General features: G+C 44.2%; 1 protein-coding gene across 1 annotated transcript in view; it reads right to left on the bottom strand.

Annotated features, from left to right (window-relative positions):
* The window catches only part of TCF7L1 (transcription factor 7-like 1 (T-cell specific, HMG-box)), a 174320-nt gene that overhangs the window by 19230 nt on the left and 127574 nt on the right, over window positions 1-27516 (bottom strand). Inside the window, exon 4 of the mRNA XM_006866590.1 lies at window positions 3414-3497. Coding sequence (XP_006866652.1) covers window positions 3414-3497 — 84 coding nt within the window. The remainder of the gene's footprint in view (window positions 1-3413; window positions 3498-27516) is intronic.

Here is a 27516-nt window from a genome sequence, read left to right as displayed (position 1 = left end):
CAGACATTGGAATGAGATCCCCTGAGACTAAAGAGGAGGTCTTCTCCCACAAGCTTATTTCGCTTGAGGCCAGTTCTTTTTTCTCTACTGGAATACAAAGTCTGATAACAGTCACTGCTAAAGGAGCTATCAAGGAGTTTTGGTAGCGAAGTGGTTACAAATCGGGCTGTGAACCTCAAGGACAGCAGTTCGAAACTACCAGCTGTTCCGCTGGGGAAAGACAAGGCTTTCTGCTCCCGTAAAGATTTACAGCCTCGGAAACCCTGTACAGGGTCACTATGAGTCAGAACCGACTCCATGGCACATAACAACAAAAAGTGGGACTATCAGACACCACCATCCTGCAACACCAGAATCCTAGAATGCTCAAGTCCCTTAGATAAAATGATGCAGTATTTATATAATCTATTCCCCATATACTTTAAATCATCTTTGTTGTAGGTAAGTGGCTTTGAGTCTGCTCTAACTCAGAGCAACCCTATGTACAGCAGAAAGAGACATTGCCGGGTCACACATGCTGAGCCCACAGTTGCTGCCATTGTGACAATCTTCCCTTTTTTTGCTGACCCTTCACTTTACCAAGCATAATGTTCCTCTCCAAGGACTGGTTCCTCCTGATAACATATCCGAAATGTGAGACACCAAGTCTCATCATCCTGCCTTCTTTCTAAGGAGCATTCTGGAGCATTCTTATTTCAACATAGGGTTGTCTGTTCTTCTGGCAGTCCATGGTATTTTTAATATTCTCCTCCAACTCCAGAACTCAAATGGATCAATGCATCTATGGTCTTCTTATTCACTGCCCAACTTTCACATGTAGATGCTGTTTTTGAGTGGGTTCCAACTCTTAGCAACCGTATACACAGTTTCTGGGGCTTTTAAAACTTCGCAGGAGTAGAAAGGCTCATCTTTTTCCCATGGACTGGCTGGCGGGTTTGAACCACGTACCTTGTGGCTCACAGCCCTGTGCTTATCTTAAGGAGCTACCACGGTTCCTATGAGGCAACTGAACATGAGGTAACTGAAAAATACCATGACTTGGGTTGGGTGCACCTTAGTCCTCAAACTGGTATCTTTGTTCTTGAATACTTAAAGAGGTCTTATGCAGCAGATTTGCCTAATGCAATATACATCATTTGATTTCTTGACTGCTGCTTCCAGGAATGCTGACTGTAGACCCAAACAAAATGAAGTTTTTGACAACTTCAATCTTTTCTCCATTCACCATCATGCAATCATCACTGGATTGCTTTGAATAACAAACACAATGTAAATGCTATGTAAACAGCACATTAAGCTCCCTCTTAGCCTTAGAGGGATTACTTTGACTCAAATATTTTTGATGCTCAGTTGGCTGAATTCAAGCATGGGAAATCCAAGGATACGGAGGGCCAACTACATACAGTTAACTGCAGAATTATCCTTTTGGTGTCTCCAGTTCATGCAGCTCTGCCCTCAGTCTAAGTCGGCCCTGCTCCATCACAAGGCTGAGCTATTATTTGCAGAGCACACAATTGCAATGTTTGCTTGGCAGAAGGAGCTAAAGAACCTTGTTGAGAGTTTAGGAATTTCATATCACTTACACAGAAATAGTAAGTACAGGGATTTAGCTGATTTACTTGAGAAAAAGAAACTAGAAAGAAAATGGGAAGTTCAGACTCAGAGGCCTCAGAAGAAATATCTGAACAGCAGCAGAGATGTAGTGAAGAGAACGGCAGGAAGCAGGAAGCAGTAAATTCGGTTCGATGTCACATGTGCTGAGAAAAAGTATTGGAAAAAAATGACTGCACTTAGTGGGACTTGAAGAGAATACTCACAGGAAGAAGGTCAGACACAAGTTTTTTACTTTTATTTTTCAAAGATGAATGGCTGTGAGCAATAGGAAGAACTAGAAACTCAGAATACATGTGTTACTTTTGCAGGGGAATCTAGTAACCAGTTGCTGTTGAGGAAATGATGCTCTACCTGGTTCAAAAGTAGCTTGCCAGGTCTTTCTTCTGAGGCTCCTAGGGATGAACTCAAACCTCTAGCTTTTAGGTTAGCAGCCAACCATTTGAGTGCATTAACCATTTACACCACCCAGAAACTCAGGAGGGAAAGCACTGCTTTTATAAGTTGTGGCTAAGTGATGCTGAGTCAGTTATAACTCATAGTAACACCTTTATAGGTTTCCAAGGAGGGACTGGCGATCTTGAACCACTGGCCTTGAGGTTCAAACCAACCTTGTGGTTCAAATTGACCTTACAAATTAGAGCTTTTCCTATAGCGCTAAACCAGGATTTCTTTAAAAGTAAATGAACATTTTAGACAATATACAGAGGTAGCTGATGTGGAGAGAGAGGACAGAGAGATGCCACAGGATGGGTGAGAGGCAGGTAGACATTGAAAAGAGCAAGGATTTGTAACTATGAATGAGATGGATGTGCTGGGAGAGGAGACAAGCTTGGTGGTTGATGTGGGATCACAGCTTCTCTGTCATGATCGACTCCCACCACTAGAGGGCACCACGTGCTGCACAACTCTATCTTAAACAGGAGTCCTGGCTTTGGCAGTCTGGGATCTATGTGCTTGGTTTAATGGGATGCTCACAACATGACGAGGTATCACGCCACAGGACCTGCATCAAGATGACCATGTTTCTCAGGGGCAGTCTGGGCTGGACAGCTGATTCTTAGGTGCTCAGCCTTTCCTAAGAACTGTGTGGAATCACGCTTTCTATCCCTTCTCCCAGTGGATTTGTTGTTGTTGTTAAGTGCCGTCGAGTCGGTTCCGACCCATAGCGACCCTGTACAGGGTTTCCGAGGGTGTAAATCCTTACGGGAGTAGAAAGCCTCATCTTTCTCCCAGTGGATGGCAGTGGTAATTATCTGAGGACTCTACAAGACATTACTCTACAGGACAAAACTAGCTAGGGCTCATGATTCCTGGAAATCATACAGACTCACTGAGCCATTATTATCTTTCTACCTGTATCTCCATTCTCCTCAACCGGGCTCTAGACAATGATTATCAGAGTACCTTAAAAGGTCATGCGATAGATGAAACATGTATAAAATTTGCCTTCAAAACAACAAACTATGATGGGACAGGGTGTGTGGATTAAGGGAAAATGTGAGTTCCTTACCCACTTATCTCCACTCTTACAGATATTTGGAGTTTTCTATAATAAAGTTCCCTCTGTGGCTTACAGTAAGGAGCTCTGGTAGCGTAGTGGTTATGAATCAGACTGTGAACCACAAGGTTAGCAGCTCAAATCTACCAGCTCTGCTTTCTGCTCCCATAAAGATTTGTTGTTGTTGTTAAGTGCCGTCCAGTCGGTTCCCTATCAGCTCTGGGGAAAATGCAGGAGGCGGTGATGGAGATGGGGTGAGTGAAGTGTGTCCCATGGGTGTGTTAAAGTGAAACAGACTTACCAAGTGTGCAGGGGACGGAGACCTGGTGTCCTTGACTGTGGTGCTGGAGGGAACATCGAGAAGGGGCCATTTCATCTGCAGGTACTGCACAGGGAATAGAAAACACAACACAACCGATGAGATGAGGCCTTACAAGTGCTCCACATTAGCAGAGAGGTTCTGTATTTGGACGAGGGGAGGTTCAGGAAGAACTGCGATTTTAACTCCACAAGCCCTCAAATGGCTCAACTGCTAAATGATGCTAAAGGGGAAAACATATCTTTACTACCACCAGCCCACTCTGTTATTTTACAAGGAATGAAAGGACAATCAGGCAGAATTTTAAATGGCTAAGAGAACTTCCATTCCAGTACACAGCGACCAAGAAGTCAAAGAACCCTGAGGCTCATAGGAAAAGTAGAGCTCTCACTGAGGAGCAGAGACACTCAGATGATACCGTACAACTTGTTTTCGTCTCTTATCACACATAACGTGCTCCTTAGAAACAGTCTTGGTGAATGAATAAACACCATCTGCCTGAGACTCTGGGTCCCAAGTAACAGCTATCCATTTTCAAGGATGCTATCTTACTTACTTCATTTCAGAGTTTCTCAACCTTGAAAAGATTTATGCAGTACCCACCCTTTCCCATGTGCCATTACATAAGAACCAAAGCAAACCCAATTCCTAACCAACACACACACACACACACACACACACACCCCTTTCAGGCATTCAGAGCCTCCCTTTGTCAGCATAGGCTATGTGAACGCTGGACAAGTGCCTTAACAATTCTTTACCATGTATTCTTCACCTGCAAGGCCAAGCTAACCCGACAGGTTGTTGGAAAGATTAGGAACTAAGTGCCTCACACATGGAAGGTATTAGATAAATGGCAGTTATTATTTTCATAAGCAAATCATTAGTCATCGCCAGGAGCAAAAACACACATGTTGTCTTAGTGCTAACACCGAGACCAGTTTAACAGTCGCGCTGCAGAATCCTTGAGGCTACTATGAAAATTAAAGCTCCAGTAGGAGGTGGCCGCTCCGTTGCATCCAGGCAGCGCTTCCTACAGAAAGAACGAAGTCCCTGACTCATTCCTTGTTCTGGCCATTCAATTTGAGGGAGAAGGGAATCACGATTTGGCCTTGCTCTATGGGGTCAGGGCAGGAGAGTAGGGCAGACAGCACCCCTGAGTGTTCCATTGCCCGAATCATCTACAAGCCTTGATGGAGAAGGAAGGTTTTTGAACAGGCATCCACAGGAAGGAAGAGCAACCAAAGGACACACCTGCCAAGTACCAGGAGTGGCAAAGACAACAGGCGGGATGCTCCACAGAGAACGGTATGAGAGGGCAGGTGGAGGCATCAAGAGCCCTGTGAGGAAGGCTGTTTTTGCTTTCTGGGCCCTCTGGGGCCCTGAATCCTGCCCCTTTGCTGCCAGGTCCTCTGCTGACCCTATCTTCTTCCCCTTCTCAAAGCCTATGCTTCCCAGGTGAATTAGCTGTAATTTAAATGTGTTTGACCACATATTTGCATTATTAGTTGAAACTCATTTCCTCAATGAACAACAGCATTCTTGCTACAAGTACCGGTTGCAGCGCCAAACAGTCTTCCCAGCAGCCCTGCTATTACAAGTAGGGGTTACCGCCCTACACTGTGTGAATGAAGGCAAATGTGGGCTCAGAGACATGTCCAGTGTCCTATGGGCTAGTGCTGGAGGCTCATTACACCAACTCCCACTTTGAACACGCTATGAAGTCTCACACTGCCTTTGAGAACACATCATCTTCTAGAAGATCCCACTGCCCAGTTCTTAGCCTTTTCTTTGCTCTCATGGCTTCTCTCTTGCATAGGGCTGGCCACCTGGAAGCTTTATGAATGCCAATGAATGAAGTAACGCACACACACACATCAACACTTTCATAACTGGAGCTTACACCTAGGTACCGAATGGCAGAACTGAGTCTGCTAAGAACAGAATAGAGTTCTCTAGGAACTGCAACCATTGGCCAGCTTGGTAAAGTTGAATGACAAAAATAAAGATCATGATAAAAGAGAAGTGTCCCAAATCCAACTGCCGCCAACAATTCACATGATGATGAAGAGTTCTGTAGCGCCATGAGCTCTACCAAGCACAGAGTCACAAAGACAGGGCCTGAACACTCTTCAAAATCTTGGTGGCTTACCAGGGAAGCTCTTAGATCACATGAAGGGGACATGAAGGATTCTGAATCTTAGCTTTGGTTACGTGGAAAAATTTACCAAAGCTTCTCTCATTCAATTCCAGCTTTTCAGCATATTCTGTATAAGAGGCGTTCGGGTCAATTTTTCTACACAACCAAAGCTTCATTTCATTTAATACCCAAAACGTTACCAATGTCCACAGCTAAGATTCAGCCCTTCATGCCACCTGATGTTTGTGGGAACAGTCTCACTTCCCCACCCCCCACCTCTGCAACCACGACCCAATGGAACCCTCATTCTTCCTTAGGGTTTCCAAGGCTGTGTATCTTTACGTGTGCGGACAGTGTCATCTTTTCTCTGGTGGAGCATGGCGGGTTTGAACTGCCAACCTTTCGATCAGCAACCTAATGTTTAACCCACTGTGCTACTCTTGGATCACAATTCTGAAGACAGCAGCATTCAAACCCATGATAGCATATAACGATGAAATGGGCCAACAAGCACCAGTAATACCCACTATAATATGCACCCTTCCTCAGCACCCAAAGATTGGAGGTGTTGCACATGTGAATTCCTGGATAAGGCCAGCCCCACTGCTAATGAACAACAACAACAAAAATCTCCTGTCAGGACCATAACCACCCTAAGGATAAATTAACACACTGGCGGTACCATGTCCGTGTGGATTGTTAAAGTTCTAAGTGCCGTTGGATCGGTTCTGACTCATAGCAACCTTGTACAAGGTTTCCAATGAGCAACTGGTGGGTTTGAACTGCTGCCCTTTTGGATTAAGTGATATGCATCAGGCAGCCCTGGGTGGCGGTGGGGGTGTCTTTGAGCTGGCTGAACTTATATTCTTTGCCAGTAATGATAATGTGGGCAAATTAAAACTGGTGGTTTCACTAAGCCATTCAATTTGCCACATGAGACCTAGAATGCGTCCTGCCCAGCTGGCTCCAGCACTGAACAAGTGTATTATCGATGTAACTCCTGGTCAAGGAACAGTGATAGCTACCACCTACTGGGTGCTGTCAGGTCAGTGGAGTCCTGGTGAGGTGCTGCAGGATAAGCACTGGACTGCCAATGCACCTGCAGTGCAAGCAGCAGGCATCTATAAGAGGAGCCTTGTGTGTTACTGTAATGTGGTACAGGTCACAGCAGAGCTTCCAGACCATAGAAGACTAGGAAGAAAGGCCTGAGGATCTACTTCTAAAAATCACCAAGAGTCCAAGGCCTACCAACAGCAATCTGTGGGGCTAATAATTCTCTGCAGATGCCCAAAGAGAGAAAAAACAAGAACAAAATGCCGACCGAAAGGGTATTGTCATCCATGATTTACATACTCTATTGGATATGCTACTGTGTGTGGTGACTCTGAGACAGAAGGGATACACACTTTCCCAATCTTACTGTATCTGAAACCCTTTTGGGGGGTACATGGAACACTAGAGTAAATTCTGCCCTTGTGGTTCACCATTAAGTAGAGCCAGGCTGTGGTTAAGAACATGTTTTTAGATTGTTAAAGAAGGAAGGATGATTCTATTCTTATGTTTAAATTGTTTTCATTGGAATGGTTGTTGAATTCTCTCAACATTTACCAAAATGGTCATGTGGTTTCTCATATCTAAGTTATTCATGAGATGTAAGAGATCTTCCTACACTGAAGCCCCTACCTCCAGGTAGGCCCTATTTAGTCATGGTGGGTGGTTTCTGTACTAAGTTGCAGAATGATAATTCAAAGTAATTTAAGATTCTTATTTCTACATTTTTTAGAAAGAGTGAATAAAAGTGTTCTCTTTGTGACACTTGCAAGAGGTATCTGTGGCATTTTAACTTTATTAAAACCAAACAGGCATGCTGCTCCTTTTCATGCTAAGTCCTGAGCTCCTTTTGGCTTCCTGGGCCTAGTTCCCTGCTTGGGGGGGCGGGGACACTTGACCAGGTGGACCTAGGGAAGGGTACACTGGAATGGGGCTCTCACAGAGAGCCAGAACCCTTTTCCTGTAGTGGAGAATCCGCCCTACAGAATCCCTGCATCGAGACTGTGCAGCGGATTAATTGCAGCTGTGCCCTGGAATTTCCCCAACATACAAATCTTCATGATGTAAAACAGCTGGGAGGAAGTCCCAGCATGCCCTGAACAGAGGCAGAGCTGCCAATGAGCTATGGGGATTAACCCTCTGATTCCCAGAAGGTAGAGAGAGCCCTTCTCCCAGCCATACCCACCCTATCTGAGCATAGATAGGATTCCACAGTCACTTGCTTGCCTATGAACCTAGTTCTTGGTAGGGCCCATAATTCTCCCTGACCACACATTCCTACAGACACCTTGTCAACAGAGCCTGGGCAAGAGACGGAACAAAGATTTGTGTTACAGAATCCACAGACAGCAATCTCCTCGAGCAAGAGCACTACAGTTAGAATCAAAGAGAACACGTCATCTTGAACAACTTCCCAGGGGAGAAAACACCTCATAGGATTCCCAGAGGGACAGGTCTGGTGCTGAAAAAGAGGTCTCTTCTACAGCTTTCTGGACCTACTGGATTTTGTGCCTCAGTAGCAGATGTCCTTGAAAAAAAAAAAAAAGACATCGTGTTTGATAAAGTAGAAGGGCAAAGAAAATAAGGGAATTCTTCCAAAACACGAATTGACATAATAGACCCAACAGTGGGCTCAGCCACACCAAGGATCAAGAAAATGGCCTGGAACAGGCAACTTTTCCACCCAGAGCTTACCGTGAGCCACAGCTGACTGGACAGCAACTGTTAACACAGGTAAGTGGCGTGTAACGTCCACAGGGTACTCTGGGAAACAGGACGTGCTATGGTTTGTGCAAACTCTAGATTATAGACAGTAGAGGTATTTGGTATTTGTGTCTATTTAATACACATGTTCAATTAACACCCCTGCAAGATGGCCTGGCTCTCTGTTAGTCACTGGAGTCCCGGGTTCACAAACTTGCACCTGCTTCTGGTGTGGAAACATGGCAGAAATCTGAAAACCTGATGGATGGAGCGCAGAGGCACCATGTCAGTTTCTTCTGAAAGCAACAACATCTAAGCAGGGTATGATTGGCAGAACCAGTGACTGTAGCCCAGCCACGGCTTCATAAACTCAACACCAGCCCCGCCTCGTCCTGCCTTTTTCCAGTAAGCCACTCTTTCCCACGGCACAGATGCCATGTGGTTGGACATTATGTGGCGCATGCCTGGAACAACAGCAAATGCTGAGGTTTACCTATTGAGGTGACCAGGCCTCCGGCTTCTCTGGTCCCTAACAGCAAAGGCAAACTGCAGGAACCCAGAGACAGGACTCCTTTAATAATAGAAAAGTGAGCATTCCCAGGCCACTCTTTCCTGAGATTGCAAGCCACTGCCCAGACAGGCCTAGACCTCACGGCCTCTGAAAACCCAAAGCCCTCATGTGGCCTAGAGAACTTTACACCAGATAGCAAGAAAAGCATTGTGGAAGAGGGTTCCTCTTCCTTTTAAAGGTATATTAAAGATTTGGATCATAAATGAAAAATGTGAAGAACAGATCAGTTTCTCCTTATTCTTCATTCTGTCACAGTTGGGGGACATAACTATTTTTCACTAAGATCACTGCAATATTTTGTCAACCTTCTAAAAGAGTAGTTGTGGCCAGCGAGTTGGTTCCAACTCCTAGCAACCCTACATACAACAGAACTAAGCACTGCCTGTTCTTGCACCATCCTCACAGTTGTGTTTGAAGCCATTTAAGGAGCTCTGGGAGTGCAGTGGTTAGGAATCGGGCTGCTAACCCCAAGGTCAGCAGTTCGAAACTACCAGCGGTTCCATGGGAGAAAGATGAGGCCTTCTGCTCCTGTAAAGATTTACAGCCTCAGAAACCCTATACAGGGTCCGCTATGAGTCGGAACTGACTCCACGGCACATAACAACAACAACACGCAGTCACTGTGTTATTTCAGCTCTTCGTGGGTCTTGCTCCAGGAAATGGTCCTTCCTGACAGCAAGTTGAAAGAGCTACAGACCAAATCTTGCATGCTCACTCCCAATGAGTAATCTTGGTTGCATTTCTTCCTAAACAAATTCTTCCGGTAAGCCATGATTTATTCAAAAATCTTCCCCCACCACCATAAATCAAATGCATCATTTCTTCCTTATTCACTGTCTAGTGTCTCTCTCTGTATATATATATATAACTGAAAATACCATGCATTAGGTAACTTGCACCTTAGTCCTCAAAGTGACATCTTTGCTCTTTGGCATCTAAAAACTAACCAGTTGGTTCTCTTCCCTTCCTTGGTTGGTTGACAGATTCAGCATTCGTTTTATGAAAAAAGAGTAACCTAACTTACAACTATTTGGTTGATTCCCCTCATGGTTAAGTGCTGGTAGAACTGTCCCGGCCACATGGGGGTTCCCTGGCTGTAACTTTTATGGGAGCAGATGACTTTCTTCTGTGGGGCCACTGGATGTGCTTCCACCACCAACCTTTTTATTAGTTGTTTATCAAGTGTCAGTGAGTTGGTTCGGACTCATAGTGACCCTGTATAGGGTTTTCTGGGGTTATAAATCTTTACGAGAGCAGAAAACCTCATCTTTCTCTCAGGGAGCAATTGGTAGATTCAGACTGCTAACCTTGTGGTTAGCAGGCCAACTCATAGCCCACTACCCTACCAGGCTCCCTACCAGTTATGGTAGTGTGTCATGAATTGCTTCTGACTCATAGTGACCTTGTTTAGGGTTACCAAGGCTGTAAATCTTTACAGAAGTAGAGCGCCTCATCTTTCTTCCGTGGAGCAGCTGGTGGGTTTGAACTTCTGTAGCAACCCAGTTCTACACTACCAGGGTTCCTAGTCACAGTAGTAGTTGTTGTTAAGTGCTGTGGAGTCAGTTCAGACTCATAGTGACCGTGTATAGGGTTTCTGAGGAGCAGCTGGTGAGTTTGAAGCTCCGACATTGTTAAAAACCCAGTAATAGTAGTGATAGTTGTTGTTCAATGCTATCATATTGGTTCCAATTCATAGTGACCATTTTCAAGGTTTCCGAGAGGTGGTTGGTGAGTTTGAACTGCTGATCTTACAGTTCTTGAGGGTGAGTGCTTATCCTAAGGTGCCATACCTTCAAATCAGTTCCAACTCATAGCGACCCTTTATAGGGGTTTTGAGCAGCAGCTGGTGGGTTTGAACTGCTGACCTTGTGGTTTGGAGTCCAGTGCTGATCCTACAGTGCCACACCAGAAGTCCTAGTGGTGGTGGTGGTTGTGTGCCATGGATTCGGTTCTGACTCAGCAACCCAATAGAGTTTCTAAGGAGGGATTGGTGAGCTCAGACCACCAACCTTGCACTTCACACTGACCTTGTAGTCCAGCACATCAACCCACAGTAGAACTCCTTGTCTAGGGTTGTTGTTCCTAAGGACTATTGAGTTGCAGTAAAGTTCACTCTATCCTCTGAAGGTGCCACCTTGTTCTGCTGGCACACTGCCTGGAAATCTTTACTCCTGGATGCTCTAGGCTTTCTTCACACCACAGCCCCAAGCCCATGTTTTTGACATGCCTTCTCCAGTTCCTCTCACCAGTCAACCACCTCCCCATCCCCCAGTCAGCTTGGCGTTCCCATGCACTGATCATACGGTGTTGTTAATCTGCATGTTCTGTCTGTCCTTGGGCTGGAAGCTACCAATTATGAACTGTTTGGTAAATGTTCGAAGTTCAAAAGTCAGATATATCTGTGCTGAAAACCTGCCCTGGCCTACCTTGTACTAATGAAGCGGGCTTCAGGATGTTAGCCCCTATAAACTGTCTTCATGAATCTTTTATAAATGTAGACCATACTTAAGGGAGTTGCCTTCACTTCTGAGCAACTGGTTCTCACACTAATTAACTCAGTATGTCCATTAAAATGTAAATAGAGCATGGAGGCTGGATGGCCAATGCTGCCTGCTCCTAAATCATATTCTAGGGCAAGATGGTGGAGTAGGCAGATGTGCTCAGCAGACCCTTTCCAACAAGGAACTGCGAGGCCAAGTGAAACAGATGCGGATGGTGATCCTGAAACCCTGAGCTTCAGAAGCTAGAACAGAGAGGTGAACTGAGTGACAACTGGAAGAAGAAGATGAACAGGAGCAGCAAAAGAGAAGAAAAATGGATGGGAAGTGGGCTAGCTTGGGCTGTCTGTCGTGCGTTCCCGAGCCCAGTGACCTACATCAAGAAATGCAAAAGCCACCCTGAACTATGCAATGCAAATAAGGAGCAGAGAATTGCGTTCACACTTCCAATCTCTAGGATATCTACCAAGAGACAGTAACATACAATCATCAACTAAAATATTAAAAACAAAAAAAGACGCTACAAATGCCTCTGAGACAACAGACAACTTTAGCTTACATGAAGAAACAAGACAGAGTGCCTCAAACAAGTGACAAAAATACAATGTCCACTAAGAGAACAAACTGGCAGAATAAATGGAAAAAAAAAAAAAGGCAGCACAAAAACAGCAAATAGAAATCCAGAAGGTAAATATTAGGGTATCAGTTATAGCTAAAACACTGGAAGGGAAAAGAAGTAGAATTGAATCTACAGAAGGACCAATTAGTGAGCTTGAAGACAAATCTCTCAACATTCATAGTGCTATATGAGAAGTACTGGGCTGCGAACCACAAGTTGGTAGTTCAAACACACCAGTTGCTTCTTGGAAACTGGGATCTAGTATACAGAGTTCACTTATGAGTTGGAACTGACTCCATGACACTTAACAACTACATAACTCTTAAAGAGAAATAACTTACATGTGATGAGAATTCTAGAACAAGAAGAGACCAAAAAACCACAGAAAAAATTGTCCAAGAGTTGTTGGAAGAAAACTTTTCCTAACACCTTGAAAGAAGATATGCATTCAAAAAGTTGAATGAATTCTAAACAGGATAGGGCCCAAAACAAAATCAGCAAGACATATTATAATCAAACTTTTCAAACCCAAAGACAAAGAATCCTGAGAGCAACTTGGGAAAAACAAAGGATAAGTAAAATAAAACTAAGCTCTAATTCCGCAGCAGAAACTATGGAGATAAGACATATATAAAACCCTGAAAGAAAGAAGAAACAACAAAAAAGGCAGCCAAGAATCATCTACACAGAAAAACTCTCCATTAAATATGACAATAAATTTAATTCGCAGATGAACAAAAATTAAAACAATGTGTGAAAACCAGATCAACTTTACAAAAAACACTAAAGGGTGTTCACCAGAGAAACAACAAAAACAGACAACAAACATACGTGACAATATCGCCGAGAACTCAACCCAGATATAGAATACTTCAACCTACAAGATTGAAAATAGGGAACTCGAGCTCACATATCAACAACAAAAAACCTGAAAGTAAAAAGGACTAATGTGCAGTGGGTCCATATTAAGACCGTGAACCACAAGTTCTGTGGTTCAAGCCCACCAGCCACTCTGTGGGAGAAAGATGAGGCTTTCTGTTCCTGCCAAGATTTAATAAGCCTCAGAAACCCTATACAGTATTGATATGAGTCAGAATCAACTCAAAGGCACTTAACAATGTCAACTGTGTGGTTAAAGAACTTCTAAATAAAGAGGAAATCAAGTAGATATCAAGAATATTAAAATAAGAACATACCTTTATAGCCCTAGTTCAACACCTACCCCAATACTTCCTCTCTAGTCCTAACCATAAGTCCAGTTCTAGGCCTAAAGTGAATCTAGCGATAGTCCCAATCCAGTTAAGTCATTAGTCGGGAGACAGAACAGCTTTCACATGTGGGGAAATTGTGTTAGTTGTAGAAGTCACTGAAAAAGGTAAAACGAAACTATTAGAAAATTTGGCTATCATATAAGATGGATTTGACAAGGTTGTGGGAGCACAAGTATAAAAAAGGTTCTACACCTTTACGCCCTGTTTTCTTTTCTAAAAATGAGTCGCATCTGCAGTTTTGTGGGTGGTACTAAACCTCGACATAATGACCTTCTTTGTTTCACTCAAATGTAAAAAGGTTGGACTCCTTGAGGTTTTGTTCATGGGTAACTTCTTGCAATTAAATTCAACTAATAACCCCATAATGCCCTAAAATAAGCAACCTATGAATGAATAGGCCAGACACAATTTTGTAGGAAAAGTAATTTAGACAAGTAATTTTTGTAGCAATTTAAGTCAACAAAGTAATATTTCTCCCTAACACTTGCAACAACATTTAATCAACAAATAGGTTTGGAGCCCTTCTTATGCATTGGCAGCAGAAAAGTTTCCAAAAATGTTTCTTGACTGAAGAGTTAAACTTAAAAAATGAGGGTGAACTGGCGAGCTTTCAATTTCCCCATTAATGCATTTTAAACCTATCTCAAAATAAATTCCCTTACTTTCCTCAGTGGTTCTTAAACTATTCTCTCCTCTTCTCATTTCAGAAAAGCAGTTGTCACTGAGTCAACTCCAACTGATGCTCACTTCACATGTGTCAGAGTGTCACTCTGCACCATAGGATCTCCAGTTGCTTATTTATTCACAAGTAGATCCTCAAGGCCTTTCTTCTGAGGTGGGTCTGAGTGAATGTGAACCTTCAAATTTGTGTTAGTAGTTGAGTATATTAACTCAATGGACAACCAAGGGAGTCTTCCCATTTCAGAGTTTCTGGCAACTTTGTCTTGGAAGGCTCAGTAGGATAAGCACTGGACTGCAAACCATAAGGTCAGCAGTTCCAACTCATGAGTCGCTCCATGGGAGAAAGATGGGGTTTTCTGCTGCCAAAAAGATTTACAGTTCCTGAAACCCAACACAAGGTCACTGTGAGTCAGAATCAACTCAATGGCATTTAAAAACAGGCCATTAAAAGAAAATAGTGTAATTCACTACTATGGATTACAGTCTTGGAGTGGAGTGACCATCCTCATCCTCTTTTTCTGAGTTGTTCCTCCTCCACTAACGTTAAGCCACTGCCTGGGTACACAATTTTGACTTGACCAAAGATATGCAAGAATAAAGTGTTGGTGGCAACAGATGGGGGGGGTTCTGGTATCTTTCTAACATCTCTGGAATTGATCATTACACCTTTCAAATGGGGGTTCATCAGCCTGAAGATAGGGGACTGGTCCAGATGGTCTCCTGAAGGGTGGGGTGCAGGATGGGGACCAACACAAGTTTTGGGAGAGGAGACTCCGCTTACTTCATTGCTGAGTGTACTGTGCCTTGTGGACAAAGAAGCTCAATGAATACAGAGTTCTTGTAAAATATATGTTTACTCCTAAACTTGGAAAGATAGTTGTGTTCAATGAGCCTACAAGGAGGTACGCCTTATCCAGCATCAGGTAAGAACCAAATTGAAGAGTTTTGGCCACTCAGTCACTATGGGGGTTTTGTAGGGAGAGGTCCTCCTAGTGGTGGGGCAGGGTTTTGTAGGGAGATGCCCTCCTAGTGGTGGGGCAGGGTTTTGTAGGGAGATGCCCTCCTAGTGGGGGGCAGGCAGTGTCTTTGCAGGAACTGGCTCTGAATGTCTGGCCAGCCTCTCTGGGCCCTGAGCCCAGACTGAACCCTCTTCTTTCTCTTTACTGGCTTGGACCTCACGACTGCCATGTCTGGAACTTGGCTGCACTCCCCTCTCACTCCCAACCATCAGGTGAGGTCATCTGCCTGGGTCCCCAATGGGGGCAGAGTTCACCTGCTAGACTCTAACCTGTGAGCTCACACCCAGCTGACAGAATAAACAGCACAGGTTTCAACCCTGTTTTCTGACCCGAACTAATGATGAATGCCACATATGCCATTTCTGTCCCCTCCCTTTGTAGTCTAGCAGCACATTAGAGCAGGTCTCATATATCAGCACAAATGAGGGGCTTCAGAAAATTCAGGGGAAAGTTCCATTATCTTTTCATTCCATTTTGTCAAAAACTTCTTTAAGCTCCCCACATATAGGGCAGACTCATTGTGCTTAACAACTGCATGCAGGCTCTGGAACATATAGATTTCGGTTAACTGACCTTGCTGACTCTGCCTCGTGGCACAACGAAATGAGATGCTGCCAGGTCCTCGACCACGCCCAGGACCAGTTATGGATGAGACCATGGTGATCCACAGGGTTTGCATTGATTCATATTTGGAAGCAAAGAACCAGTCCTTCCTATCCTAGTCTGCTTTAGTCTGTAAGTTCTGCTGGAACTTGTTCAGCTTCACAGCAATATACAAGCCACCAGTGACAGATAGGTGGTGGGTATCAAACCTGGGTCTCCCACATGCAAGGGGAGAATTGTACTATGCTCCTTGGACATCCTATACAGGGTTGCAAAGAGTTGGAAACTAACTCGACAGCATTTAACAAAAATAAAAACAACAAAACAGATGTGGTAAAGAGGAAGTGTGCTTATAATCTGCTGGGGAGAAGGGGTAGGGAGAGAGGACAGACCAAAATCACTGGGATTCAGAAGCAGGTCTAGCGACACAGCCAAGAGGAATCTATGTGGCTCCTCATTATACAAAAGGCTGTGCACCTGACCCAAGCCATGGTATTTCCAGTAGTAGCCTCATGTGTATGTGAAAGTTGGACTTTGAATAAAAAAGACAGTAGGAGAATTGATGCACTGAGTTATGGTGTTGGAGGAGAATAAAGTACCATGGACTGCCAAATGAACAAACAAATCTGTGTTGGAAAAAGTACAGCTAGAATGCACCCTAGAAACCAGGATGCTGAGACTTCGTCTCTCATACTTCAGACGTTTTATAAGGAGGGACCAGTCCCTGGAGAAGGACATCATGCTTGGTAAAATGGAAGGTCAGCAAAAAATGAGGAAGATCGCTGCTGCAATGAGCAACTCAGCAGCCTTCTTTCTGCTCCCGCCTCTGGTTCAGTATCTAGGCCAGACTATCTGGGAGGACCTTGGGCATAGCAATCCAGTTAGGAGGCTGCAAGCTGTGATGACAGGTCACTTTGCCACAGACGAACAAAATGCCCGTGTCTCCTAAGAAAGAACATGGGCTGGGTGGATACAAAGGGGTCCCCAATACTCTCTCCAGTGTCATCACTGTTCCTGTGTCCCCCTTCACTTGTCCTTGTAAACAGCTTTCAGAAAGATCCACTATGCTGCTCCTAAACCAGTACGTGGCTTCCCAGTCTTATATGACTGCATAACAACGAACCAAGATCCAGTGACATTTCTGTAAGTTCACACCACATTCAGCGAGCATCTCTTATCCTGTAATTTTTTATACATTCTACCTTCTGTTTAAGGAGCTCAGAAGGAGAAAGACGAGGCTCTCTGCTCCCGTAAAGATTAAGAGCCTGGAAAACCCTGTACAGGGTCGCTATGTGTCAGTTCCGACTCCACGGCACATAACAAACACCATGTTGTTGTTAAATGCCGTTGAGTTGGTTCCGACCCATAGCGACCCTCTAGAGGGTTTCCAAGGAGCGACTGGTGAGCTTGAAACACCAACCCTGCAGTTCAAACTGACTTTGCAATCTAGCGCATTAACCCATAGCGCCTCACCAGGACTCCAACCAACACCATAGGGATGTGTATATAACTAGGTGCCTAGCTGGCACAAATGGTTTGTAGTCAACTGCTGACTTAGTGCTTCAAACTCTCTCAGTGGCACAGACTTCTGTTCAGAGTGTTTTTTGTTGTTTAGTGCCGAAGAGTCGGTTCTGACTCATAGCTACCCTCTTCCAGGAGTGGCTGGTGAGTTTGAACTGCTGACCTTGCAGTTCAAACTGACCTTGCAGTCCAGGGTATTATCCTGCAGTGCTAAACTGCCAAAAAAATACTATGGAAGCAGTACCTACTCGGCAGCCCAAGGGGTTGCCGTGAGTTGGAAAGGACCCAATGACTATTAACAAACATTTATGTATGTGTGTATCTCTGTAGGATCAGCACTGGACCACTAACCACACGCTTGGTGGATTCGAACCCACCAGCTGTTCCACAGGAGAAAGATGAGGCTTTCTGCTCCCATAAAGATTTACTGTTGTTCTTAAAAGCTGTTGAGTTTGTTCCAACTTAGAGCAACGTTATACAGATTTCTGAGGAGCGGCTGGTGTGTTTGAAAAGCTGACCTTGCGGTTCAAACCGACCTTTCGTTCCTGCTTATCCAACAATGCCACACCAGGACGCCCCCATAAAGATTTACAGCCTCGGAAACACTATACAGGTTTGCTATGAATTGGAAGTGACTCGACAGCACTTTATAACAACCACATGATACTCCCACAGGGGAGGATTAAAAAAAAAAAACAAGTAAAACACATAGCATAAAATTGTTAATTTTAGCCATTTTCAGTGGCATTAATTACATTCATATTATTGGGCAATCATAACTCTAATTTATTCCCAAAACGTCTTTCCTCACCCAACAGAAACTATCTATAAAGTCATAGCTGCCACCCCTCACTACGGCTAACCTCTCCTAAACTTCATTCTGTTTTGTCTCTAGCTATTTGCTGAATGTAGATATTAAATGTAAGTGGAATCTTGTAACACATGCCCTTCTGTAGGGAAGATGTTGAAAAGTACATAACTAACTACATGAAGTCAGCAGATGGCAGGTTGGGGAGGAACAGGCTGACACCAGGCAGGCAGGAGTTACTGTGACCAAACTGGAAAACCGCATATAGGAGGTAGCAGCTAAGATGGGCAGCTGAGCTGGTGAGATGGACACTTCTCTGGTTTGATCTTAGTGACCTTTGGACGTAGACAGATCATTCGGTCAGAGTGCCTGGATTTATACACAGACACTGAACTAATCTCACTGGTGCTCAAGCTGGCCCTAGAATATTGGGATATTTATGGCTAACACCAAGGATACAAGAGTATGATTTTTGCCTTGGTGACGTTTCAATTGGATACTGAAATCCAGATTCTGTAACTGGAATTTTGAGATAGCAAATGTGTGATATGGGTTCTGTTCCCACATCCTTCGTAACCATGGAACACAGCTAATACATCATGACCCTCGAATCTACTGATGTTGGGTTAAAAGTTAAGTTAAAGTTAGGTGCTGTTGGGTTTACTGCTACCCAGAGGGACCCTGCATAGGGTCTCCAAGGCTGTAAATCTTTACAGAAGTAGAGAAAGCTTATCTTTCTCCCACGGAGTGGCAGATGGTTTTAGCATGCTGATCATGTTGTCAGCAGTCGAGGGCTCCTAGAGTTGGATTGTTATTGTTGTTATATGCCACGGAGTTAGTTCTGACTCACAGCAGCCCTGTGCAGGATTTAGGGGGAGCGGCTGGTGGGTTTCAACCATTTACCTTGCAGTCCAGTGCATTATCCTTCAGCGATACATAACAAACCAAATCCTTCTCAACTTGGTACACCAGGCAGCTACTAACAACTGATCAGAACTTATCTTCAAGGTGCAGTCTTGTATTTAACCTAATTTAAGTCTGGTGGTAGAAGCAGATATTCTGTTTCAGGGGAAGGAGTGATAGAGAGAGCATTCTTCTCCTGACTGGTAAACCAAGGAATGAAGTTCCCACACATAGATGAAAGAGCCACAAAGAATGTGACTGACTAGCAAAACGAAGAAACAAACAAACTAAAGCAAAAACAGTAATAATTTCTAGAAAAGTCCATTGAGCAAAAGCAGGCCTGGGAATTCTGCAGTTTATGGATTTTCTTCTGTGGGAGGAGAAGCTGGAAAGCATCCCAGGTATTGAGAGGAAAGGAAGCAGGATCTGTGTATACTCAGTGGGGAACAGGAAGAGTGCTTATCTAGGGCCAGTAAAATACACAACACAAAAGAACAGCCAGGCAGCCCAGGGCTATAGAGCTCCAAGAGCCTCTCACTAGAACCCTAATTCCACAACCCCTGCTTGGCACATTGCAGGCCAAAGTCAACAACTCCTGGGCACCAGGAAATGGGAAATCTCTGAGGAGGGCCTCCCAAAGATGAGCAGATCCAGAAAAGATCTCTGACACTCCAGGTGACAAGAGGGCACACCAGACACATTTGGAGTCCTGGTGTGGCACTGTAGGAGCAGCACTGGACTGTCAGCCACAAGGTTGATGGTTCAAATCCACCAGTCACTCCTTGGAAACCCTATACAGGGTCATCAGAACCCACTTGATGGCACTTAACACCACCAGACACCTTTACCCATGGCATCAGTCCAGAAAACATGGCCCAAAGCCCAGATGACACAGCCCATGCCAGGGTGTAAGTTTGTGTGCCCACACAGACGTTATGCACGTGTGCCCGTGGACCGCTTTTAGGTACCAACAAAGTGATTCTGTATTCAGTAGAAGAGCTATGAAATGAAGGTATGTTGTGAGCCTACTATATGTCAGATTCATGATGTGTATTATCACAGTATCTAAGAGCATGAGGCATCGCTTTCCTCATTTCAGGAAATGGTCACACCCCTTTTTGTTACATATTATTTCCTATTTTGAATATTTAAAATATGAGGAGGCTTCCAGAAGTTCATGGACAAATGGAACTGAGGGACCAGCTCCCTGAAGTGGCTCAGTCTCTCTTCCAGTTCAGTCTTCTACCCTGTGGCCCCAATGACTTCCCCCAGTCACAGCTCGCTCCCCTATTCTCTCCCCTAAGCATCTTGGGGATCAGCAATGAAATCTTATTTGTCCCTGGATACAGCACATGGTCTGTGAGAGGTGAATGGTGACGACTGCAGCTGTTGTTAGGGTTACCGCATGGTCACAGAGAAACAGGTGCTCTGCCCTCACAGCCCATCCAGATACAGGTTATAAAAGGTGGATCTCATAGCTGCAAATGCTGTATCCTAAGGCTGCCCCCAAAGACCCTAATTTAGTGGGCCTGGGGAGACAGCCCTTGGGGAAGGCAATAGAGAGAACAGTTCTGTACCACTGCTAACAGTAGCCTACCAGCTGAATATGAATAGGACTCCATTTACCTAACATAATTGTTGTGAAGTGTCATCCAGTCTCTTTCAACTCACAGTGATCCTATAATAGAGTTTCCAAGGAGTGGTTAGTGGGTTTGAACTGTGGACCCCCAGGTCACAGTCCTGATACAATCAGAGGAACAAAACCAAGCATTCACTGAGCATAAACCTGTTGCCAATTACTACTTAGGTATATTCCCCTAAAGATTTTATGTAAATTATAGAAATGAAACCCGTACCTCTAACTCTTCTTGTGTTGGGGTCATAATGTCTAGGTTGTGCAGCAAAGACCTGCTGCTGAATGCAGCATTTTAGAAATTCATAGGTTGACATTAATATCATGGCAAGTAAGCAAATAAGCGTGTGCCAAAGCCAGGGGCAGCAAACTGCCTGCACAGAAGTGTAAACATATTTCTGCCAAGTACTCTACCAAGATGTGAAACACCATTTAATCCTCACAGACTTAGAAGCTATTCCATTTATTGCCTCCATTTTATAGAGGACAAGACTAAGTTAAGACTAAGAGTTAAGTTGCTAAAATCTTGTCTTATCTCAAAGGTTCTATTCTTAGTCCTTTCATTACACAGGTTCTAGAAGAGAAACCATGCTATTTATCCATATCATTTGGTCGTTTCTCAGATAAGGGACTCAGGCCCAAGAATGAACTATCCTCCCCAAGGCCACACACACCACTGGCAGAGCTGGGAACAGAATAACCCAGGCTTCATGGTCCCCAAGTACGGAAGAGCTAGTAAGAGTCCAAGGTTTCTCGGGCAAAATCCAAACCCAATGCCACATAGTCGATTCTAACTCAGTGTTTCTGTGCAGGGTTTACAGGAGAACAAAGTTTCATCTTTCATCTGTGGGGTGGGGATAGTGGGTTTTAATTGCTGTTCTGTGGTTAGAAGTCCAGTGCTTACCATACAGTGCCACTGAGTCGGTTCCAACCCTGTATAGCAGTGGCAGATAAGCTTGAGCCATAGAGTTTGAGATTCAACTGACTTTGCAGTCCCGTAGAGCCACACCAGGACTCCTATATAAGCTATGTTGTAGTTGTCAAGTGGGTTCTGACTCATAGCAACCCTGTATGGGGTTTCCAAAGACTGGCTGGTGAGCTTGAACCACTGACCTTGTGGTTCAAACCGACCTTGCAGTCTAGCACGTTAACCCACAACGCCACACCAGGACTCCATATAAGCTATGGCGGTGGTGTGCCATGTAGTTGGTTCCGACTCATAGCGACACTGCATAGGGTTTCCGATGCTGTAAATCTTTACGGGAGCAGAAAGCCTCCTGTTTCTCCAATGGAACTGCTGGAAGTTTAGAACTGCTGACCTTGAGGTTAGCAGCCCGACACATAACCACTACACTTCCAGAGCTCCTCATATAAGCTATAGGTGTAAATATTAAATTATTGGGAGGGTATGAGATTGTTAATGTAAGCAAATCGACATCATGTATTTCAATCTGCAGGAGTCATATAATAGATTCAAAGTATAAGCCAACATTTCATTTTGGGGGAAAAAAAAAAATCACACCTTTAGAGTAAGGACTAGCTCCACACTGCCCCCTGGTGGCATTCAAGCTTACACATGAAACACACTAAACCAAAAATTCCAGTGAGGAAAAATGGTCCCAGATAAAGACATGGGTCATATTGAAAACCACATTAAGATAAGGTCTTAGAAATCCAAGAAGTTAGTCATACAGTGGGTCAGACAGCAAAGATTCTTCTAGGCTTCCAGATTCAGCAATGAGTCAACCACTCTCTGTTGTCGTTCATGTGTACTGTCAAATCCATTCCAAATGATTGTTGTGAAGTACTTTAGAGTTGGTTCCAACTCATAGCAACTCTGTACATGGTTTTTCATGGAGCAGTTGTTGGGTTTGAACCACTAATCTTGTGGTTAACACTCCAGTGCCACACCAAGAGTCCATTCCAAATAATTATGAATCTGTATTCCAAAATAATAGTGTCCCTATATAGCAGGAAGACAGAATACGACAGGCTACTTATGGGAGCAGATTACCAGGTACCTTCCATCAGCCAGGCTAGCCTGGTGGGTCTGAAACACTGACTTTCAGTTGGAAGCTGAGTGCTTAACCACTTTGTCACCAGAACTCCTTTAAAAATCATCTTTAAGTTTGTTAAGCTGGAAAAGTCTTCTTCTTCTTCTTTTTTTTTTTTAATTAAATATCATGGGCCCTTTTTCAGATCACCTTATCTGTTTGTGAAAAAGTAAACTAGCAAATGATTTCTTGTGTCATCTGAATATGTATCCAAAAGATTACCATTTCAAGGAATGTATACTAAGGAAATCACTAAGAATGTGCACACAATGGAGCTGCAAGATCATAAATACATTAGGCTACAATTTGAAGTTATATATAATGTGAATATTTATAAACACAGAAAGGTGTTTACTGTTTATCATTAAGTGAAAAACCAGAACATAAAATGCGTATGTATGGATACCCACTTTTAAAATACTGTATTTTTGTGCTGAAAAGAAAAATGGGAAGGATATATACTAAGAAGATGTAAGCAGAATTTATCTCTAGGGTGAGACTTTATTATTTTTCTCTTTAGATTAAACATATTACTATAAAATGTAACAAGTGTGACCCAATCAACACACCAGCATCAGTCCTTTCTGATTCATAGTGACCCAGATGAAGTGGCTGGTGGGAGAACAATGGGTATTCTCCTCACATAAAGATTTACAACCCCGAAAATCCTGTACAGGGTCATTATGATATAGCAATGTATGTTTTAAGCTTTCTGTTAGCAGTCCAGTGCTTAATGGAAATCACGTAATTAGAGGAGGGATCCCACCCTGTAAACCCTGACCTTTGATCTGGTCTTCTTGGTCTTTTCCTTACACAACTGCACACACATGGGTACCTGATGGGGCATTTGGTGCCATTTTGACCAGAGAGGAATGGCTGTAGAGAATTCAGTCTATAGATTCTCAGATCTCACTGGGCATCGGAGTACCCAGAGGGAGCTGTACAAATATGGAGTCCAGATCCCCACTGCTTTAGGAATTAACTGTTTGGGGTGGAAATAGAGCATCCCTTTTTATTCTCCAGGTGATGCTAATGTGAAGTCCCTGACTATTAATCATGGCTCCTCTAGTAATTTTTTACACATTGGCACTTAACAACAACCACCACCATCTGTTTAAGGAACTCTGGTAGTGCAGTGGTTATGAATCGTACTGCGAACCTTAAGGTCAGCAGTTTGAAACTACCAGCTGTTCGGCAGGAGAAAGATGATGATTTACAGACTCAGAAACCCTGCACAGGGTCACTGTAAATTGGTTCCAAATCCACGGCACATCACCACCACCACCACCAACTCCTGTTTGGACTTCTCCTTCAAAGAAGATTTTCATGGAGTGGTCCACTTATGTGATGTACCAAGGCCTGCCCTGCCTAAGCACCTGCCCTGAATATTCAAGGGCAGATGCTTGCATTTGGGGAGGAGAGAACTAGGGGAGTGCGAAAGGGAGAGGATCCGTGCTAATGTGAAGTCCCTGACTATTAATCACAGCTCCTCCAGTAATTTTTTACACATTGGCACTTAAACAACATGACATAGGAACCATTACGTGAATAAGACCCAAAGCGGAAGACTCTAGAAAATATGGAGAATGCACTGAGCTGCACTCAGATAGAGACCCTACTCAGAAGGAGCTCTGGTACTTAGTGGTTATGGATCAGGCTGCGAATCCCAAGGTCAGCAGTTCAAAACCACCAGCTGTTCCGCGGGAGAAAGATTTATAGCCAGGGAAACCCTGTACAGCGTGGCTATGGGTCAGAACCGACTCCACAGCACACAACAACAACAACAATTCATAAAACAGACAGATCTCACACTGGCTTCTCTGTTCTTTCTGGAGTGTTCCACAGATACTGGACTGGCCCCGCCCAAATTTTGGATGAAGATGAAATATCTAAAGCAATAGCAGTACCAAACCCTTTCAGATACTCTCTAATTCCTCACTCACTGGTAAAGAATTGCTCCCGTAGTCCTTGAGATTTTATTATTACAAACGGTATCTTCTAGACGACTTACTCAAGGCTGGCAGGAGGCACCCTATCCTCCTCTTGTTTTCTAATGAATTTCAAATTTCCAAGAGACTCAGCGGTTCCTGGGCACCCACTCACCTATATAATGGCTCAGTCTTCCTCATGTTTATTCACTTTCTTCTTTGGCAACATTTTGGGAAAAGATCTTCGCCAGAGACTTCAAATCTGGACCTTCATTGAGTTCTTGATGAAAGTGCTTGGAATCACCCACCTCTTTACCCTGTTGATGTTGTTAGTGACGTGAAGTCAGTTTCAACTCATAGTAAACCCTGTTTACGGTTTCCAAGGAGCAGCTGGTGAGTTTGAACTGTTGACCTTGCAGGTCAAATTGATCTTGTGGTCGAGTGCTTATCCTACAGCGCCACACCAGGACTCCACATCTTTACCCTGACAAGAGCAATCTTTTTCTTATAGACAGGCAGCCTCTACTCCCTGCAGCTGCTTCCTGCCTGCTTTTTATTCAACTTGTCTTGTCAGAGGCCAGAGGGATCAGAGAGATTTCCTCAGGAGGGGAACCCCAAGGTCACAGTCTACTCTTTTTCAACACTGCTGATAATATCTACTTCTATTCATCTTGACCACTGTGGCTGGCTTCCAGACACAGGGAAAGCCTACCGTCCTAGCAAACACTGCTAAGACCCATGAGTGCGAGTGGAATCCAGGTTTCTTGGCCCCCATTTGCAAAGTCCTCTTCCATTTCACTGTCCTAAAGGAAGTCTGTGGCAGATGCTTCAGCAGGTGGGCTGTGTGTGCCCAAAGCTCTCATTTCATAATCACAAACCCAAGGAAAAACGGGCCTCTTCTTTTAGTGACAAGGCAAGGCAGTAGCCAGGACAGGTAGGGAATCCAGGTTTGGCATGGCTGGTGCACCTAGACAGAACCCAGGCATCCCTCATGTGCAGACCCACAACCTCTAGGTTCTAATCCTTATCTCTGACCCAGGGTGGGTTTTAGGGACTTAAGTAATTCCATCATTAAGTATGATTGAAGCAAAGTTTACAGCATTGGCTGTAATTACACACACACAAGCAGTATTTCCATCAGTAGTTGGAAAACTGGAATAATGCTCTTGAGTATATATTACCTACTAAGCAGTAACTGGAGTCCTGGTGTGGCGCTGTGGGTTAATGAGCCAGACTACAAAGCCGTTTGAACTATAAGGTCGGTGGTTCAAGCTCACCAGTTGCTCCATGGAAACCCTATGCAGGGTGCCTATGGGTTGGAACCAATTCAACGGCACTTAACAACAACAATCAGTAATTATATGCCACAAAGATACTAACTAGAGCTGGCAGAATTGTTCTAGGGCCTGAGGCAATGTACACAAGCCCTGTCACAGGTAGGCCCTGTCACCTGGTCCAAGATGAACCAATTCTGCATCCTGAAGTTGAGGACCACTGTTTTGGGGGATTGTCAAGTGGGTGTACATGCTCTAACCAGAAGATGTGGAGGTGACACTGAGCTTCCTGAAGGCTGAGAGTTCACCATTTTATTCTGTATCATGGTACCAAGCACAGCAAAAACACTAAATGTACGTTGGTTAACAAGTACTGACACAATTCTCAAACAGGTTCCAGTCTAAAAATTGAGAGTTTTCAAGGCCTGCTCTCCAGAGATGTCTCAGTTCCAGGAGCTCCAGGTTTGTACTCCTGGGAATGGATTAGTGAGGGAATTCTGTGGGGTATTTGGCATATGCCGGAGAGATCTGCTGGGAGGTGGGTAGCCTGTGTTACAGTACTGTATTGTCCCCACCCTTGGGAATTCTCAGAGGTTTTCTCTGCTAACTACACAATCAATGGTTCAACCCCACCAGCATGTCCACAGGAGAAAAATATAACCATCAACTTTGGTAAAGATATTACAGCCTTGGAAACCCGGTTCTACTCTGTGCTGTAGGATCACTATGAGTCGGAATTAGCTCTGTGGCAGTGGGTTTGGATTTTCACTGACACAAGATTTCTGGCATCCTTTCAATGGCTCCTTTGGTCTGAAGCCAATGCTGAGTGTTCTGGAGACTTCCAGGATGACCGGCTCTTCAGCAGTGCACAGCCAAGACTCAGGGACACTAAGAGCCAGCCCTGCCTCCCTGTCCTCTCATTCAACATCATTGTTTTCCACTCTCTCCACTACCAGCGTTTCTTTGTTCATTGTTCAGAAAAATGAATCCAGTCATGACATGAGGCTTGAATCCAACTTAAAAAAAAAGACAACCCAAACTGAAGCTCTAAAGGTCTCCATACAAGTTTTCCCCAAAAGATGACTCTCCAAGTGAAAAAGAAAACAAAATGGTTAAATCTCAAAAACTTTTCAGTCTTCATTATCCCACGGCTCTCCTTACCCCTTGGGACACAATTTTCAATAGTAAATGGGGCTGAAGTTTGAGGGCAAGGCCTAGAGAGGCGGTTTACATACTACTACCACAGAGGAACTCCAAGCCTTTCAAAACTTTCCCTCAGGCGAGTCCGCTGAGCTACAGGGCCAAACCACTGAAAGAATAAATGAATGCAAAAAATTTGCCTCATACCAACAAGCACTCAGATTTTCTACAGATAATACATTCCTACATAAAGCCACCCCAGAGACAGTCAAAATGAGAGTGAGGATTATTAAGCTTGTGAACCGCTGGCAGCCCGATTTTCTCTCAGGTGAGGAATCTGAGGTCCTGAGTATGTGTTCATGGAGGAAGGGATTCCTGACCCAGCAGTTTTGGAAAATCAGCACAGGCCCACAAAAGGCTAATTAGGCGGCAGCAAGCCCACCCTTTCATTCCACAAATAGTTGGTGTGCATCTGCCCTGTGCAAGCAAGAAAATGCAATTGGGGTGTGCTATAGAGTGTGTGGAGCTGGGTCGGGAAGGTGACCAGGTAGAATTTGAGCTGGATATTGAAGAATGGAGAGTCCAGGTGACTATTGGGAATGTGCCTGTCTGTTGTTGTTGTTATGTGCCGTGGAGTCGGTTCCGACTCATAGCAACCCTGTACAGGG

This window comes from Chrysochloris asiatica, unplaced genomic scaffold, assembly GCF_000296735.1.
Source record: "Chrysochloris asiatica unplaced genomic scaffold, ChrAsi1.0 scaffold00093, whole genome shotgun sequence".
NCBI lineage: Eukaryota > Metazoa > Chordata > Mammalia > Afrosoricida > Chrysochloridae > Chrysochloris > Chrysochloris asiatica.
Note: the sequence above shows the minus strand (reverse complement) of the source record. Positions and strands in the feature narration are given on the sequence as shown.